The sequence below is a fragment of the Marmota marmota genome, unplaced genomic scaffold, assembly GCF_001458135.2.
Source record: "Marmota marmota marmota unplaced genomic scaffold, marMar, whole genome shotgun sequence".
Classification (NCBI taxonomy): Eukaryota; Metazoa; Chordata; class Mammalia; order Rodentia; family Sciuridae; genus Marmota; species Marmota marmota.
Window position 1 is genome coordinate 6,580,767 of NW_025999945.1, and position 14,538 is coordinate 6,595,304.

Consider the following 14,538-nt stretch of genomic DNA (forward strand, 5'->3'; position numbering starts at 1 on the left):
AAAAAAAAAAAAAAAAAGATGTCTGGCGAGGGCCAATTCTTCATAGACTGCTGTCTTTCTCATTGTAACCTCACATGGCCAAAGGTTGCAAGGCAGCTCTCTTGGGCCTTTCTTATAAGGATGCTAATCCTATTCATGAGAGCTCAACCCTTATGATCTAACCATTCTCCAAGGCCTACCTCCTAATACCATCCTCTGGAAGATTAGTGTTTTAACAAGTGAATTCGGTTGGGAGGGACAACACACAAATATTCAGTTTGGGTTGTTTTACAAAAGTCTGGAGACTTCACCCTCTGGCATTTACCAGACTCTGCATTTACTGCTGAGATAGGTGCAAAGGTATCAGGACATGTCAGGGCCTTTGCTGCTGCTGCTTCCAGCTAAGTTTGATTGAGCCCTCACTAGGCACTAGAAATTATTCTAAGCATGTGAGGTGGATGTACTCATTCAATCATCACAGTAACTCTATGAGACAAATATTATTGTTTCATTTTGCAAATGTTAAAACAGAGGGAGAGATATCATAATCTAAGATCTCACAGTCAATAAAAGTTGTGCTCTGAACTGCTAGCTATACTACTTAAAGGATGTTCTACCATAACATTAGTTGAATGAAAGACAAATTGAGTGAGTAAGGTCTCCTAACAGCAGGGCAAGTGACTAGAAAGCCACCAACTAAATCAGAGTCTCCCAAAAGTTGTCCCTCCATAATAGTTTCTGGTAAGGCTTGTCTAATCCAGAGTGAACTTAAGAATGTAGAAATTTTTCTAAGGAACACTTTTAAGCAGTTCACTAGCTGGAGAGTCTGAGTTATGATAAATGGTAATAAATCAAACCCACCATCCACAATGGTTTAGGATGGTTCAATGATACTGGTGACTGACTACATGAATTGAATGACTACTATAGAATTGAATTTTCCTAAAACGTTGGATCTGTTTTCTATCTTGCCACCAACTACCCGTTTGACCTTGGAGATGACTTCTTGTCCCTGCCAGCTTCTATGTCTTGTTCTCTACATTAAGGCAAGAAGATCTGGACATAAAGTTGCCGAATAAAGTACAGTTAAATGCCAGATAAAATAATCAAGCATCCTGCATTTTTTTAGGGCTAAATACGGCAACTGTATTAGAGCAGAACAGTAGTTTTCTTTATTTTCCTTTAAATTATGTTTTTTAAAAGCTGTGATGCTTCTCTATTTTTCAAACAAAACCTTACATCATGAAAACTTCATAAATAAGCAGAATCATAGAGTTGTTCTCTTTGGGGGGATGAAGGAATGAAGGTTCTGGGATCTTATTCTCCTTCAACCAAAACAAGCTACATAACTGGGTTTTAATCCTGCTGGAAGAAAGAAAGAAGGAAGGAAGGAAAGGACTTTCAGTATTAATTTCTATCATGGGAACCTATTCATATTTAAGTTCTTACTGTTGTATATACATTAAGAAAACAAAATATGGATGTAAAGATCTCTAAATAACTTCTAAATTTACCAGTAGCTTCTCAAATAAATAATTCAGTTTGGAAGATAAGAAAATGCCATTCATTACAACTGAAATTTACAATACTAGTTCTCAATATTTTTCTGCAGCAATATGCACAAGAGATTAGGTACTGCTTGTGATGAATACTAGCTCTATACAACACTGGTTTTTAAAGGGGGATAGAACCAATGGGGAAAAGAAAAGAGGGCCCCCCACTTGATCTATGTTATGTAGAAATGCCCTTATCAAAGATGCCTGGTATTAACTGGTGCTGTTTCTCATGTTAACAAGGTCACTATCAGCCAGATGCGCTCACCTCTCAAGGCTGGTAGGCTCCTCTTAGTAGCCCAAGAATATCTGTTCTCACCAGTGAAGCTGCTTACTTGCCAAGAATCAGCTGTGTTTATCTCACAGTTGTTTTTAAGAGTTTCATTGTTTAGGTAACAATCTAATTATGAACATATAAACCAATAAAGTGCAAAATGATGATCAGTTTTATGAAAATTCAGCAAAGCTGAAAAAGGTAGTCACAAGCCATTGCTCTTTACTTAGGCGGATGCCACAACATGAAAGAGGAAAAAAACTAGAAGGATTCTACAACTTAACTGCTCCATAAGTATCTTTCTCGATCCACTTAAAAGAAACAAACTGAAAATCCAAGAAGTTACATACTTATAGAAAACAGTAGTGCCCTAATCACATAAACCATTCTCAAAAATGGAATTTTGGTCCTACACTGAAAGACTGGTAAGTAGATACACATTTATGCATTTTAAAATTAAAATAAAATGATTAGAGTAGGGAGATGCTTTTTTAAATGATAACCTATTTTAACTGACTTTAAAGTTTTTTTAAAACTGGGCATGTTAGTGCACACCTGTAATCCCAGCAACTTTGGAGATCGAAGCAGGAGGATCACAAGTTCTAGGTCAGTCTTGGCAACTTATTGAGCTCCTGTCTCAAAAGTGAAAAGGGCTATAAATGGAGCTCAGTGGTAGAGTGCCCCTGGCCCCAATCCCCACAATAATATAAATAAATAAGTAAGTAAGTAAATAAATAAATAAATTTTATCAGTGATTGACAATTAGTAATTATATATATTTATGGGGTACAAAAGTGATATTATGACTTTTCAATTCAATGGGATGATTAAATCAAACTAACCAACATATCTGTTACCTCAAATACTTAGCCATTTTTTTTTTTGCAGTGAGAATATCTGAAATTTAGTCTCAAGACAATTTTGAAATACACAGTACACTGTTCACCACACTGTGCAGCAGATCTCAAAAAAGACTTACTTCTCCTATCTGATTTTGTACCCTATGACCATCATTTCCTCATTCTTGCCAACTCCCAGCCTCTGTAACCACCATTCTGCTTTCATGAGTTCAGTTCTTTAAGATTCTACCCATGCCAGGTGTGGTTGCACACGCCTATAATCCCAGCCACTCAGGAGGTTGAAGCAGGAGGATCTTAAGTTCAAGGCCTGCCTCAGCAACTTAGCAAGGGCTTTAGCAACTAAATGAGACACCTTCTATAAATAAAATATAAAAAGGGGCTGGGAATGTGGCTCAGTGGTTAAGCACCCCTGGGTTCAATCCTTGTACCAAAAAAAGAAAAAAAGAAGAAGAAAGAAAAAGATTCCACATGTAAGTGAGAACCTGTGACATTTATTTTTCTGAGTTTGACCTATTTCATTTAGCATCTTGTTCTCCACTTTTATTCATGTTGTCACAAATGACAGAATTTCTTTTGTTTTTAAGGCTGAATAGTATTCCATTAGATATCTTATTTTCTTTATCCATTCATGTGTTGCTGATGATGAACACTTAGATTGATTTCATTTCTTAGTTATTGTGAATAATCTGTAATAAACATTGGCAGGTAGACAACTTTTCAATATCCTGATTTCAAATCTCTTTGGGTAAATACCCAGAAGCGGGATTGCTAAGTCCTAGGGTAGTTTCTGAGAAACATCCACAGTTTTCCACAATGGTTATATTAATCTACTTTTCCAGTGGCTTTTTTTTTTTTTTTTAATTAACCAACTACCAGTCCTAATTATTAGATAAAAAGCTTCCATTTTCTGGCAAGCCTGCATAGTGACACATGCCTGGAACCCCAGCAACTTGGGAGCCTGAGACAAAAGGACCACGAATTTGAGGCCAACTTCAGCAATTTAGCAAGACTCACAATTTACAGAGACCCTGTCTCAAAGTGAAAAATAAAAAAGACTCGGAATGCAGCTCAGTGGTGAAGAGCCTCTGAGTTCAATCCTCAGCATCCTATCCCCTGCCCCCAAACTTTCTGTAGCTCTTTGTTATCCTTTGCATAAATGCAAAGTTTAAATTGGCAACATTCCTACTTGACCAGTTATAAAATGAAGAGACCCACTCATATGTTAGTCAACCTACACTCCATGTAGAACAATTCAGTCTGTGGAAGCTCAACCCACCTCATGTTCCAAAAACAGAGCCTTCAGTTGTCCTTTGGACCAAAAATCCATGGCATATGCTAGCAGCTTCATGGAGACCATATTGATTCTGAGAAAATTCCCAACAAACACAACTCTGTCAATATTCTGGAAAAAAAAATTGAAGACAAACAATTGAACCATGGCAGAAAAATACCATCAGCAAAGATCCCAATGTTCTGTATGTCGTTGTACAGAAGCTTGCACAGTGAACCATTTTGGTATCTCCAAAATGAAGCTGAGCAAACCTCACAGTGCACTCCGGAAGGATAGGAGGGGGAGATTTTAGTTGGACAAAGCAGAAACTGACATCAGGGTTGTTTGCAAGTGTTGTTAGATTGTGTTGGGTCTAACATGTGGTTCAGCTCCATATAATTAATATATATCATCATAACTGAAGTTCAAGTTTAGCTAAATTTTCTTGTGCATTTCTTAATTTCCTAAACTTCCAAGTATAAAATATAATTACAACCAACTCACAGAAGAAACGGCTATGGCATGGTAGATTCATCAAATGACTTTTGCTGTTTACTCTAGGCTGAACACTGGGGATATAAGAAGGACACAACACTCCATCTCTGCCCTCAGGATGTGTGGTGGTGGAATATCCTGTTTGGTCCACGCATGGGTTAAAACATGGTAACAAAAACTCCATTTATGGGGCTGGGGTCATGGCTCAGTGGTAGAGTGCTCGTCTAGTGTGTGTGAGAAACTGGGTTCGACACTTAGCACCCCATATAAACAAATGAATTAAATAAAGGTCCATTGACAACCAAAAAATATTTTTAAAAAACTCCATTTGTATTTTTTGTTATCATGGATATAGATTTGCATTCTAAACACACACTTAAGAATATTCCTTTCCTCTCCTGTCCATGCAGACATGCTTCAAATCCTGCAAGCTTCCCCTCCAGCTGTACTAGCAGCCCTTCCTACTTTCCCAGGTACTTCTTAAGCTTAAGACTGAGCCCAGCCTGTCTGCATGCAGAGGCTGCTCACCACTCACTCAGAAGAGTGCCAGTTGCTAGGACCACTTACATCAAAAGCAAGAGTCTTTGAAAGTGCCATTATTTTCTGCTCAGTCTATCAGGAGTAATCAAGGTCTGGGAGCATCGCCTTTTAACTGTCTTAAGTTTTAGCAATGCACATTTATGAAGCCATTAGCCACTGGAAATTTCTTATGGGTAGAGGGGTCAGGTAATTTTAATAAGTTTTTATTAAAAATAGAACTGTAGTCACAAACTATCCAGACTAAGAAGTGGAAAGGAAGACTCAAAGTAAGAAACTCAGTTTAAAAAAGAATTTGATTAAATTTAGAGCTCAAGGTAGGACTTGCTCAAAGTTGAGTACTGCATTACTCTGGGAGAAGCCAGAAGGAGTAGAAGTAGCATTAAAAGCTGATGAGAGGGCTGGGGTTGTGGCTCAGTGGCAGAGCTCTTGCCTAGTGTGCGTAAGGAACTGGGTTTGATTCTCAGCACCACGTAAGTAAGTAAATAAATAAAATAAAGGTCCATCAACAACTAAAAAAAAAAAAAAAGCTGATGAGAGGGGCTGGGGTTGTGGCTCAGTGGCACAGCGCTTGCCTAGCACATATGAGGCACTGGGTTTGATCATCAGCACCTCATAAAAATAAATAAATAAAATAAAGGTACTGTGTTCATCTACAACAACAACAACAACAAAAACCTGATGAGCACCAGGTGTGGTGGTGTATACCGGTAAGTCCAGCTACTTTTGGGGGTAAGGCAGGAGGATCACATGCTCAAGGCCAGTCTAGGCAATTTAGCAATACCTTATCTTAAAAAATAAAAAGAGCTGGGGATATAGCTCGGTGGAGTGCCCTTGGGTTCAATCCCCAGTATTTACAAAAAACAAAAACAAAACAAAACTGAGAAGCATTCCATGTTTCAAATATATTTCAGGTGATTAAAAGTTGCAAATGTTTGGGCTGTGGTTGTGGCTCAGTGGTACAGTGTTTCCCTAGCATGTGTGAGGCACTGGGTTCGATTTTTAGCACTACCTAAAAATCAACAAGTAAAATAAAGTATTGTGCCCAACTACAACAACAACAACAACAAATTTAAAAAGATTTTTTTTAAAAGGAAAAAAAATAAAGACATTAGAAGAAAAAATAAATTATTTCTAGAAATAATATCGAAGTATAAGGGGTATAATACTAAGAATTCATTGAAAATTGATATATTTACTTTAAAATTTTTAAACACTTAATTCAGAGGAAAAACATCATCTCAAGCAAATCCAAATGGAAAGCAATAAATAGCAAAAATTTTAAGTACATGTCAAATAAAATGTATTTTTATCAAATAAAGAGGTCCTATGAACGAATAAGAAAAAAACCAACAATGTAATATAGAAATGGGTAAAGAAGCTTATACTTTTATGCTCTGCTTGGTGGGAATATAAATTAAAATCACTTTTATTAAGGGCACTTTGTAATATCTGTCAAAATTATAGTGAACATATCCTTTGACTCAGCAATTTCCCTTCTGGGAGTTTATCTGCCAGATATATTGACATATATGCAAAACGTGTGTGTATACAAATATGTGTGTATTCATAAATAAATACAGTGCAGGCTTTTCAGAGACTAGAAATAAAACAAATATCACTAGAAAAGTGACCAAATCAATAACTGCATATCAATATGTTAGGATGCTATATAGTCATTAAAAATGAAAGTTTAAAATATATTGATATGAACAATCTCAAGATAGGTTATGTAAAAAAGCAAGAGGCAATATTTTCAGAGATCCACACTGAAGTACAGATAGACTGATACAATGGTTAGAATTTGCTTTCTGATATTCTAGCAAAAAAAAAAAAAAGAGAGAGAGAGAGAAGGAATTGAGAGGAGTAGAAGGAGAAAGAAAGAAAAATACATAAAGCATTGTGACAAAGTCCTGATAACTGCTGAGTCTGAGCTGTTGGACATGTGGAGGTTCTCTGAACTAGTCTCTTTATGCATGTTTACCAATTTTCATAATAAAAAGCTGAGAAATTAGGCAAGATGTAGAATAGTATGTAGAAAGTGAATTAATTGTATGGAATGTGATTATATCTTAGCAAAGCTGTTATTTTAAAAAAGAAGGTTATGTAGAGTTTGCTACCTTTGGAAGTATATATTTATTCAAAAACAAACAAAAACTAAAACAAAGGGCTGCCTCTATCTAGTGAGGTTCCTATTGAGTGACAGGGTAGAAATGGTAACTCACTTCCTTGTATGTTTATTCTGCTGTCTTATAAACACAAAATGCAGATGTTTATATTATCTATTCAAAAACAGAAATATGAAAGTTTAAAGTGGATGGAAAAGTATTTCACAGCATTCCAATCATCACAACAAAAACGTAAACATGGTGCCCCCATCCATGCAATGGCTGGAGTCAAGGATTCTCAAGTCAGTGAGAGCAAGACAAGGACAGAAGACTTAGTTACTGTGCTCACAGGGCAATGGAACAATGCCGGTCACTGGTGTGTCCCCTGGGAACCAGCACTGAATGAACACCCTCTAATGGAGCCTTGGCCCCTAGGTAATGGTCAAGTGCCTTCATTCATTAAACTCCAACAGAAACATCCAGTTACTCAAACCAGTATACAACATGACTACATTTTCATGTAGTGAAAAATAAAATCTGTTTTCCTCCCTAAAGGGATTATGATACCTGTGAAGAGACCTGCTGGCTCACTTCAGCCAGAAGTGCAAGGCAGAGGCCGCTCCATGGCAAGTAGGGGAAAGGGCAGCTATTGCTCTATGTGGCAAGGGACATAACTGTGTACCTGACCTTCCAGAGCCTGTGAGTACTGCGAGCTACACACATATTAGTCGTGGGGCTTGTTTGGCTACTTGGATAAACACCCTTTCTAGGTTAATGCCAAAAAAATAACCTCTCTGTTACAATGAATCTCATGACCAAAGTGGACTTCAAAAGGGCATATCTCTGGAATACACTTTTATCTAATTATCAGCCTCCCACTTAATCCCCAAACTGAGGACTTCCAAAAAGTTATGACCTTGACCCATAAGTCAGCAAAATATGCTAGGAATGTTGTAAAGAAGGTGTCTCTTTTGTAATCCCAAAACTCAAAGGCAAGGTTACCACCCACCCATAACAAAGAATGCCTCATATCCTGACGTTCCACTATTCAACAGGGAGGGGCCAGGAAGGGTTTCGAAGTATCTGTATTATTCTATTTCTTGATCTGGGTTGTGGCTATACAGGTTGTGTGTCTGTGAGAAAGTTCATCGAGCTGTACACTTAGAATTTGTGCCCTCTTCTGTGAGTATGTCATATAATTACATACAAACTCCGTTACTGATTTACTATTACTATTTCTCCTATTACCTGTTCCACACCCCAACTTCTTTTTCTTGTCTTCCTGACAGACCTCGGTGAAAGAGAGAGTTGTTCTACTTTACAAATCTTGTATTTCAGAAAAGGGTTCCATTTTGCAGTGTTTCAAGACAATGTTAGTAAAGCTTTGTCTGTCACCAGCTCCACCCCTTCTTATGCCTGGGGCTCTGGCTAACCTCCGCTGTAGCAAGCTCTCTGTGCTTTGATAGCCCTGTACAATGCTGCTTGAACTCCATGCCACAAGGCAACACTGTAAAGAAGCTGAAAGCAAAGAGAATATCGGACATTGCAAGTGGAAGCATTTTATCTGCAATTATTTGCAAGGATGCCCAAAGCTTTCGCTCACATTTCAGTGAACACAGGGCCAAAATGATGGTTAGAGAGGCTGCGACATGGGTTGGAATTTTACCATGTTTCCACAGTTTGATGGTTTACCATTTGTCAACTTGTGTCTGCTTAAAAATATAACACATACTCTTCCCCCTCCCCCAACACACACACCTCCTATTCTCTAAGGTGTAACTATATAATAAAAAGCAGATTTCCCAAGGATCTGCAGTTTCTTAAGAGTCAACAGTTATCACACTATGATAAGTAAAAACACATGGCTTTCCCCAGGTTAAGGCTTTACCTCATTCAGTGCACACATCCGAGCAATGGAGCCAATGTTGTTGGTGATGGTGACCAAGGTGGCCCGGGCGAGGTCTTCCTTGCTGATGGAATCTCGCTTTTCTTTACTCATCATGTTGCCAAAGCTATGTTGGAAATATTAGTGAGAGCGTTCAAAATCATCCTCAGGCAGGATCTGTGCTTCCACCAAGGCACTGTGGAAGGCTCTATGAATCTCTGTTCAAGCTCAATTTACCTGATTTTGCTATCATGGTTTACAAGCAGACAAGATTACAGTATGAATGGCTGGTTGCCCCTTTCTTAATAGGGACAAAGTTGAATGGCTATAATGTAGGGAAATTTTTTAATACCTCTAGATATCTGGACAAGAATGGAACAGAGATAACTGTTGCAGTTTTCCAGAACCTTCTTTCAAAGTTGCCTTATTTTAAGCACAAGCATCAAGGGCTAAACATCTCAGTGTTCATTAAGGACAGGAAATCAAGTGTGAGAACTGATATGATTGATATTTGCACCAGGCTGGTGGGCTGACATTTGAAAAAATAAATGAATGGCCAGGGTGGAGAGGCTGCCTCATGTATAGTCACTACTGCTCCTAGCTACTTAGTCTCTACCTTGATGCTACAGCAGATCCTTGAAGGCCAAATCGTTCATAGTCTCCTCCGTAAATGTCCTTCACCAGCTTATCAACATTGGTGCTGTCGCCTTTAGCTGCCATTTCCAGAGCTTCTTCAAAGGTCTCACAACCAGTCAGCAAGCAACATAGGCCTAGGAATGTTCCACCTCCAAGACTGAAGGAACAATAAGGTTTATTTTTAAATTTTACTTGAAGTTATGCCCATCCGAGTCCCCAACTACATCAAGACTATTAATATGGGTTAAGAAAAACAGAAGAAAAGCAAAGGGGCACTTTATTTGAAAACAAAAGGGCATTTAAAGAACTAGAGTACAAAAGAACTCTTATAGATTGGGTCAGAAAAGAGGGCAGAGGCTAACATTAAACATAAGGGAAAACTTGCCCCTAAATTTGCGAACAAAACTAGAGATAGACTCTCACTGATTTCTGTTGTGAGACCTTCAACCAGCCACTAACCTAAGCTCTTCATTCAGTCTTTCCACCTGTGAAATGGAACCTCTTCTAATTGGGTGGTCTGAAAGCAACAAATAACTGATATTTTAAAACCATATGCAGCTGAGTACAAACATTTTGAAAGAGAAATAGTGAATATATAATTCCCAACTAACTATGGAACTAAACTCTCGAATGACAAAACTGACCTAGGACTCAGCAGGAGCCATCAGCCTGAAGGCTCTCTTTCACCTGACATTGCTTCCCTAGCAAAGAAAATCTCATTCCACCTTCTTAGATCTATAGATCTATCTGATATTAAAGTTGTTTTCCCTGGTAGACTTTGGATATTTGGTTACTGATATTTTACTTATTACCCAAGGCTAAAAACCAGTCACAAAGGTCACAAAATCATTCCAATGCTTCAATTATGTTTTGAAAGCTTTCAATCATTTGGGGAAACACTCCTCTAAGATAGTCTTTTTAGACAAAATTAGACACTAATTATAGTAGGAGAGGACAAACTCAAATGTGTATTAATATCAAAGTTACCTCCTGGAAAGAAAAGCAGATTCTGGGTAAAGCTACCATCAGGGAACTCCTAGCAGGAAAAGGAGTTCGTTTCTAAATGGTTAAGTCTAAGTTTTACTCTTCATTTATTATGTGAAAAAATAAACATGAGAGAGCTGCTTATATCAATTGGTTCAGAAGCCCCCTCAAAGCCACTAGCTCTGGGAACCCAATTTATATTTTTGCACTAGCTTTTAATTCTAAGGAAAAAAATAAGTTAGCATTAAAGTTATTTATTTATTTATTTTTGGTACTGGGGATCAAATCTAGAGATGTTCTATCTATAAGCTGTATCTCCAACCTTTTTATTTGATTTTTTGAGACAGAGTTTTATTAAGTTGCTGAGGCTGGCCTCAACTTGAGACCTTCCTTCTTCCCTCAGCCTCCTGAGTTGCTGGGATTACAGGTATGTGCCAAGAGGCCTGGTTGGAGTTAAGGTCATTTTTACCTTAAATTTTAAAGAAGAAAATTCAAGGTTAATGACATTCACTGTCAATAACTGCTAACAAGAAGGTACAAGATTGAAGAATAGGCACATAGTTCTTTAAACTGCATCTAAAGCAAAACTGTGTAATATTCTTAAATTGTGATTCTTAAAAAAAAATGCAAGTTTGGAGAAATTATGGGTTCTTTTCTATGGAGAATGATGTAGCTAAGCACCACTAGTAGTAATAGAAATTTAGGACTTCCTCTAAGAGAGTGTGTCGTCATTTGCATATAATATGGTGTGTCATGCTATATTGTTGGTTTCAGCCTATCTTAGAAAGCTAGTGTGGGTATTTTGTCTTTGCTTTTTTTTTTTTTTTTTTTTTTTTGTGATGCTGTGAAGTGAACCCAGGGCCTCAGGCATATCAGGCAAGTGATCTACCACTGAGCTACATCCCAGCCCTGCTACTGGTTAGGTTCTTGTTTGTTTCCGGTACCAGGGATTGAACCCAGGGATGCTTAACCACTGAGTCACATCCCAAGCCCTTTTTTGTTTTTCATTTTGATACAAGACCTCACTAAGTTGCCCAGGCTGGCTCTGAACTTGCAATTCTCCTGCCTCAGCCTCCCAAGCCACGGGGATTACAGGTGTGTGCTACCACGTCTGGCCACTGGTGTATTTTAATGAAATATTTTTTGGTTTGTGAGTCATCTGGACTTGTTTTGTTTTCTCCCTATATATTTTTAAAAAGAAGTTCTTTGCTCACATTTCTAGATTCTCACTACCTTTTGTCCTTAAGAATCTTTCTTCAAATATTAGGGATTCATTTTAATTAAGGCATTGAACAACCTCCTCCAAATGTAGGCAACTGAAGACACTGGCTGACTTAGAAAGAAGGTAACTCATCAACGGATGTGTTGGTAAAAGTGAAAAAGGGCAAATACGACTAGAAAATGGCAGGTGACTCCAGATAAAGAGCTTAATGGGGAAAGCATGCATGCATTGGTACAGCTGGTACACTGCAGATAGGAGAGAAGAATGCACAGTCACAGAAGAGCCAAGAGTCTCCTAGCACTTTATTAATATCCTCAACCTGCTAACCATTATTTAATCAAGTGATTTCCTCCCTGACAATCAGATATACCTGTTTGTTCCAGCAGACACACATTAAAATCATCAGTATATCAGAGACAAAAATATGTTGCTAGGAAAAGCCACCAAATACTATCATTATTCACAACAGTGCAAGATTTTTGGGAGAAGTAGAAGAAATCTTCAGTTACTCATTTCAGTAACCAATTTGTTGATAATTTCAGAACACTGGTCATTAATGAGCATTAGTGTTCATTACCCTTAAAACAGATTCCCAAATGATTAGATAAGATGTACTGCTACTTTTGCCAGTTTTTTAACATTCCTCTTTTAACAGGCTACACATTCTACCAAAATCAACTGTAAAGTACTATTTTTTTCCATTGACTTTCACACTAAACTTGGAGTTGTGTCACTAGAAAAAAATTGCTACTCAGTCTGGGAAAATTACACATAACCAAATTAATCAAGTTTAAAAGAAAAGTGATATCCCGAAATAAATGGCATGTTCTCTGAGAAATGTTTAATGGGAAAATAGAGTATGATACAATAACAAAAACCTAAAGTTACAGCTTTCAGTTCATAAGAAGAGTATTAAAATTTAAAGCTCAAACCATTTGTTTAGATCAGTGATTCCCAAAAGTATGTTCTACATACTGATATTCACTGCTAACTCAAATAGTTTATGTCTGGGGGTTTTGTGACTTGGACCAAAAGAAACCCTTGGCAGAACAACTCTGATGGAACAAGGATCAGAGACCTCACAAACATAAGGTTCCATTCCCCTCTTCCACTACATGTGGCAGCCCCTAAAAGGGCTCCTGTCCCTGAGCAGGTTCCTGTAGCACACTTCCAAAAACACTGATTGAAGAGAGAGCTTACAGGGAAACTTGAACATCCAGACAGTGTATGTTGATATTTGCAGAACACTCATCTTTAATGGATATTTACCAATAACTAGAAGTTATAGGCACTGTTATATGTATAAGAGAAACCAACCATAATTAGCTCCTTAGCAGCTATTTGGGATGACTCAGAACCCTGGAGTCTGTAGACAATGTACCTGACATATAATTCATAAACTGTTAAGAGTTCATCAACTAAATTGTAAGCATCTGTAATTGTGGAAAATATTTAGTTTGTTCCTTGGACTAGCTGTATGGATTCAATTACTCTTTATAGGAAGAAGACTATAGTCACTTAAAAATTATAACTTTATCAGATTACTCTCTAAGGTAAAACCAACTCAGCTGAAATATCCATGTGTTTGATATTCCTGACAGTACTAATGAGGCCATGAGGTAAATTTTGATCTTGTGTGACAGAACAAGCTTCTGTATTCTCTCAATGAAAAAATGTATACCTTGTAGCAACTGAGTGACAGAGTCAAAACTATAGACCCAAGTAGGCTTCCGATGGGGGAAGGGGTTTGCAGGGTTCCTCAAAAGCAGCACTAATGACATTTGCGGCTTGATGATTTTTTGCTGTTGGGGGAGCTGCCCAATACAGTGTAGAATTTAGCATACCCCTGACCTCGATTCTACTAGATGTCAGTAGCATCCCACCTCCATTGATGACAACTAAAACATGCCTCCAGACATATCTAACACTGTCTGGAAGAAGCTAAAACTTCCGCTCTTCAGTGGGAAGCCATTGATTTATGCAGAGACATCATAACTCATGAAAGTACATTGGAAAAGCAGAGCCCCTCTCCTAATGGGTGAGTAGTACTGCTAAATTCCAGTGCTGGAAAAGTCTGTAAAAACAGTGTAAGCAGCAACAGCTTCCATGGCAGAAATGAAATGAGAATACTGAGACCCAGAGATTATACCTTCAATTATCAAAAACAAGGGTTTCAATACCATGCCCTGACACATGTTCTACAAGGCACTAGTTCTGTAAATTGTTCCTTAAAAATGAGTTCGGCTGTCCAATAAGTTGGAAGAATTCTTCTTACAAAATCAGTAAGGAAAACCTTTTTAACTTTGTTTATGTTGGGGTTTCTCAAAAATATTTGACAGGAGATCATTTCCCATGTTGAATCCTCATGAACATGAAGCTGAGCTCATCTGTCCTTCACAGGGCCTTGGGGTGGGGGTGTCCTAAAAAACAAGGCACCCTTACCATCTGTGGTTATAGGAGCTATTTTCCTGTCTACTACATTCCAAAATTCCCTGTGAGCTATACTGACTATTCTAGCTTTCAGCCAGAGTATATACCTGAAGTGGGGAGAAAAAATCTTTGTAAACATTGTTTTGTTTGCTGGTTAGAATGGCATATTATTTTAAGCAATTTGCACTGTGCTAGGCACCAATGAGTCCAACAGAAGGTTTCGCTGAAGTTTTCTCTGACCATAGCAAGTGCCCTTCTACCTGACTTCTATTGGGCTATTGTCCTTACCATTCCTTTAGCATTCA

At 37.9% G+C, this 14,538-nt stretch overlaps 1 protein-coding gene across 5 annotated transcripts in view; it reads right to left on the minus strand.

Moving 5' to 3' along the window:
* Nucleotides 1–14,538, minus strand: part of Pank1 (pantothenate kinase 1) — a 63,371-nt gene that overhangs the window by 2,373 nt on the left and 46,460 nt on the right. For 3 of the 5 annotated variants that reach the window (XM_048801735.1, XM_048801732.1, XM_048801734.1), the window contains exons 4-6: nucleotides 9,578–9,754; nucleotides 8,965–9,088; nucleotides 8,155–8,367 (exon numbers count right to left, since the gene is read on the minus strand). In XM_048801735.1, the coding sequence (XP_048657692.1) occupies nucleotides 8,170–8,367; nucleotides 8,965–9,088; nucleotides 9,578–9,754 (499 nt within the window). In that variant the 3' untranslated portion in view covers nucleotides 8,155–8,169. Of the gene's footprint in view, nucleotides 1–3,942; nucleotides 4,069–8,154; nucleotides 8,368–8,964; nucleotides 9,089–9,577; nucleotides 9,755–14,538 lie in introns of those variants that run through there. The other 2 variants (XM_048801733.1, XM_015500109.2) reach the window with 1 other exon arrangement.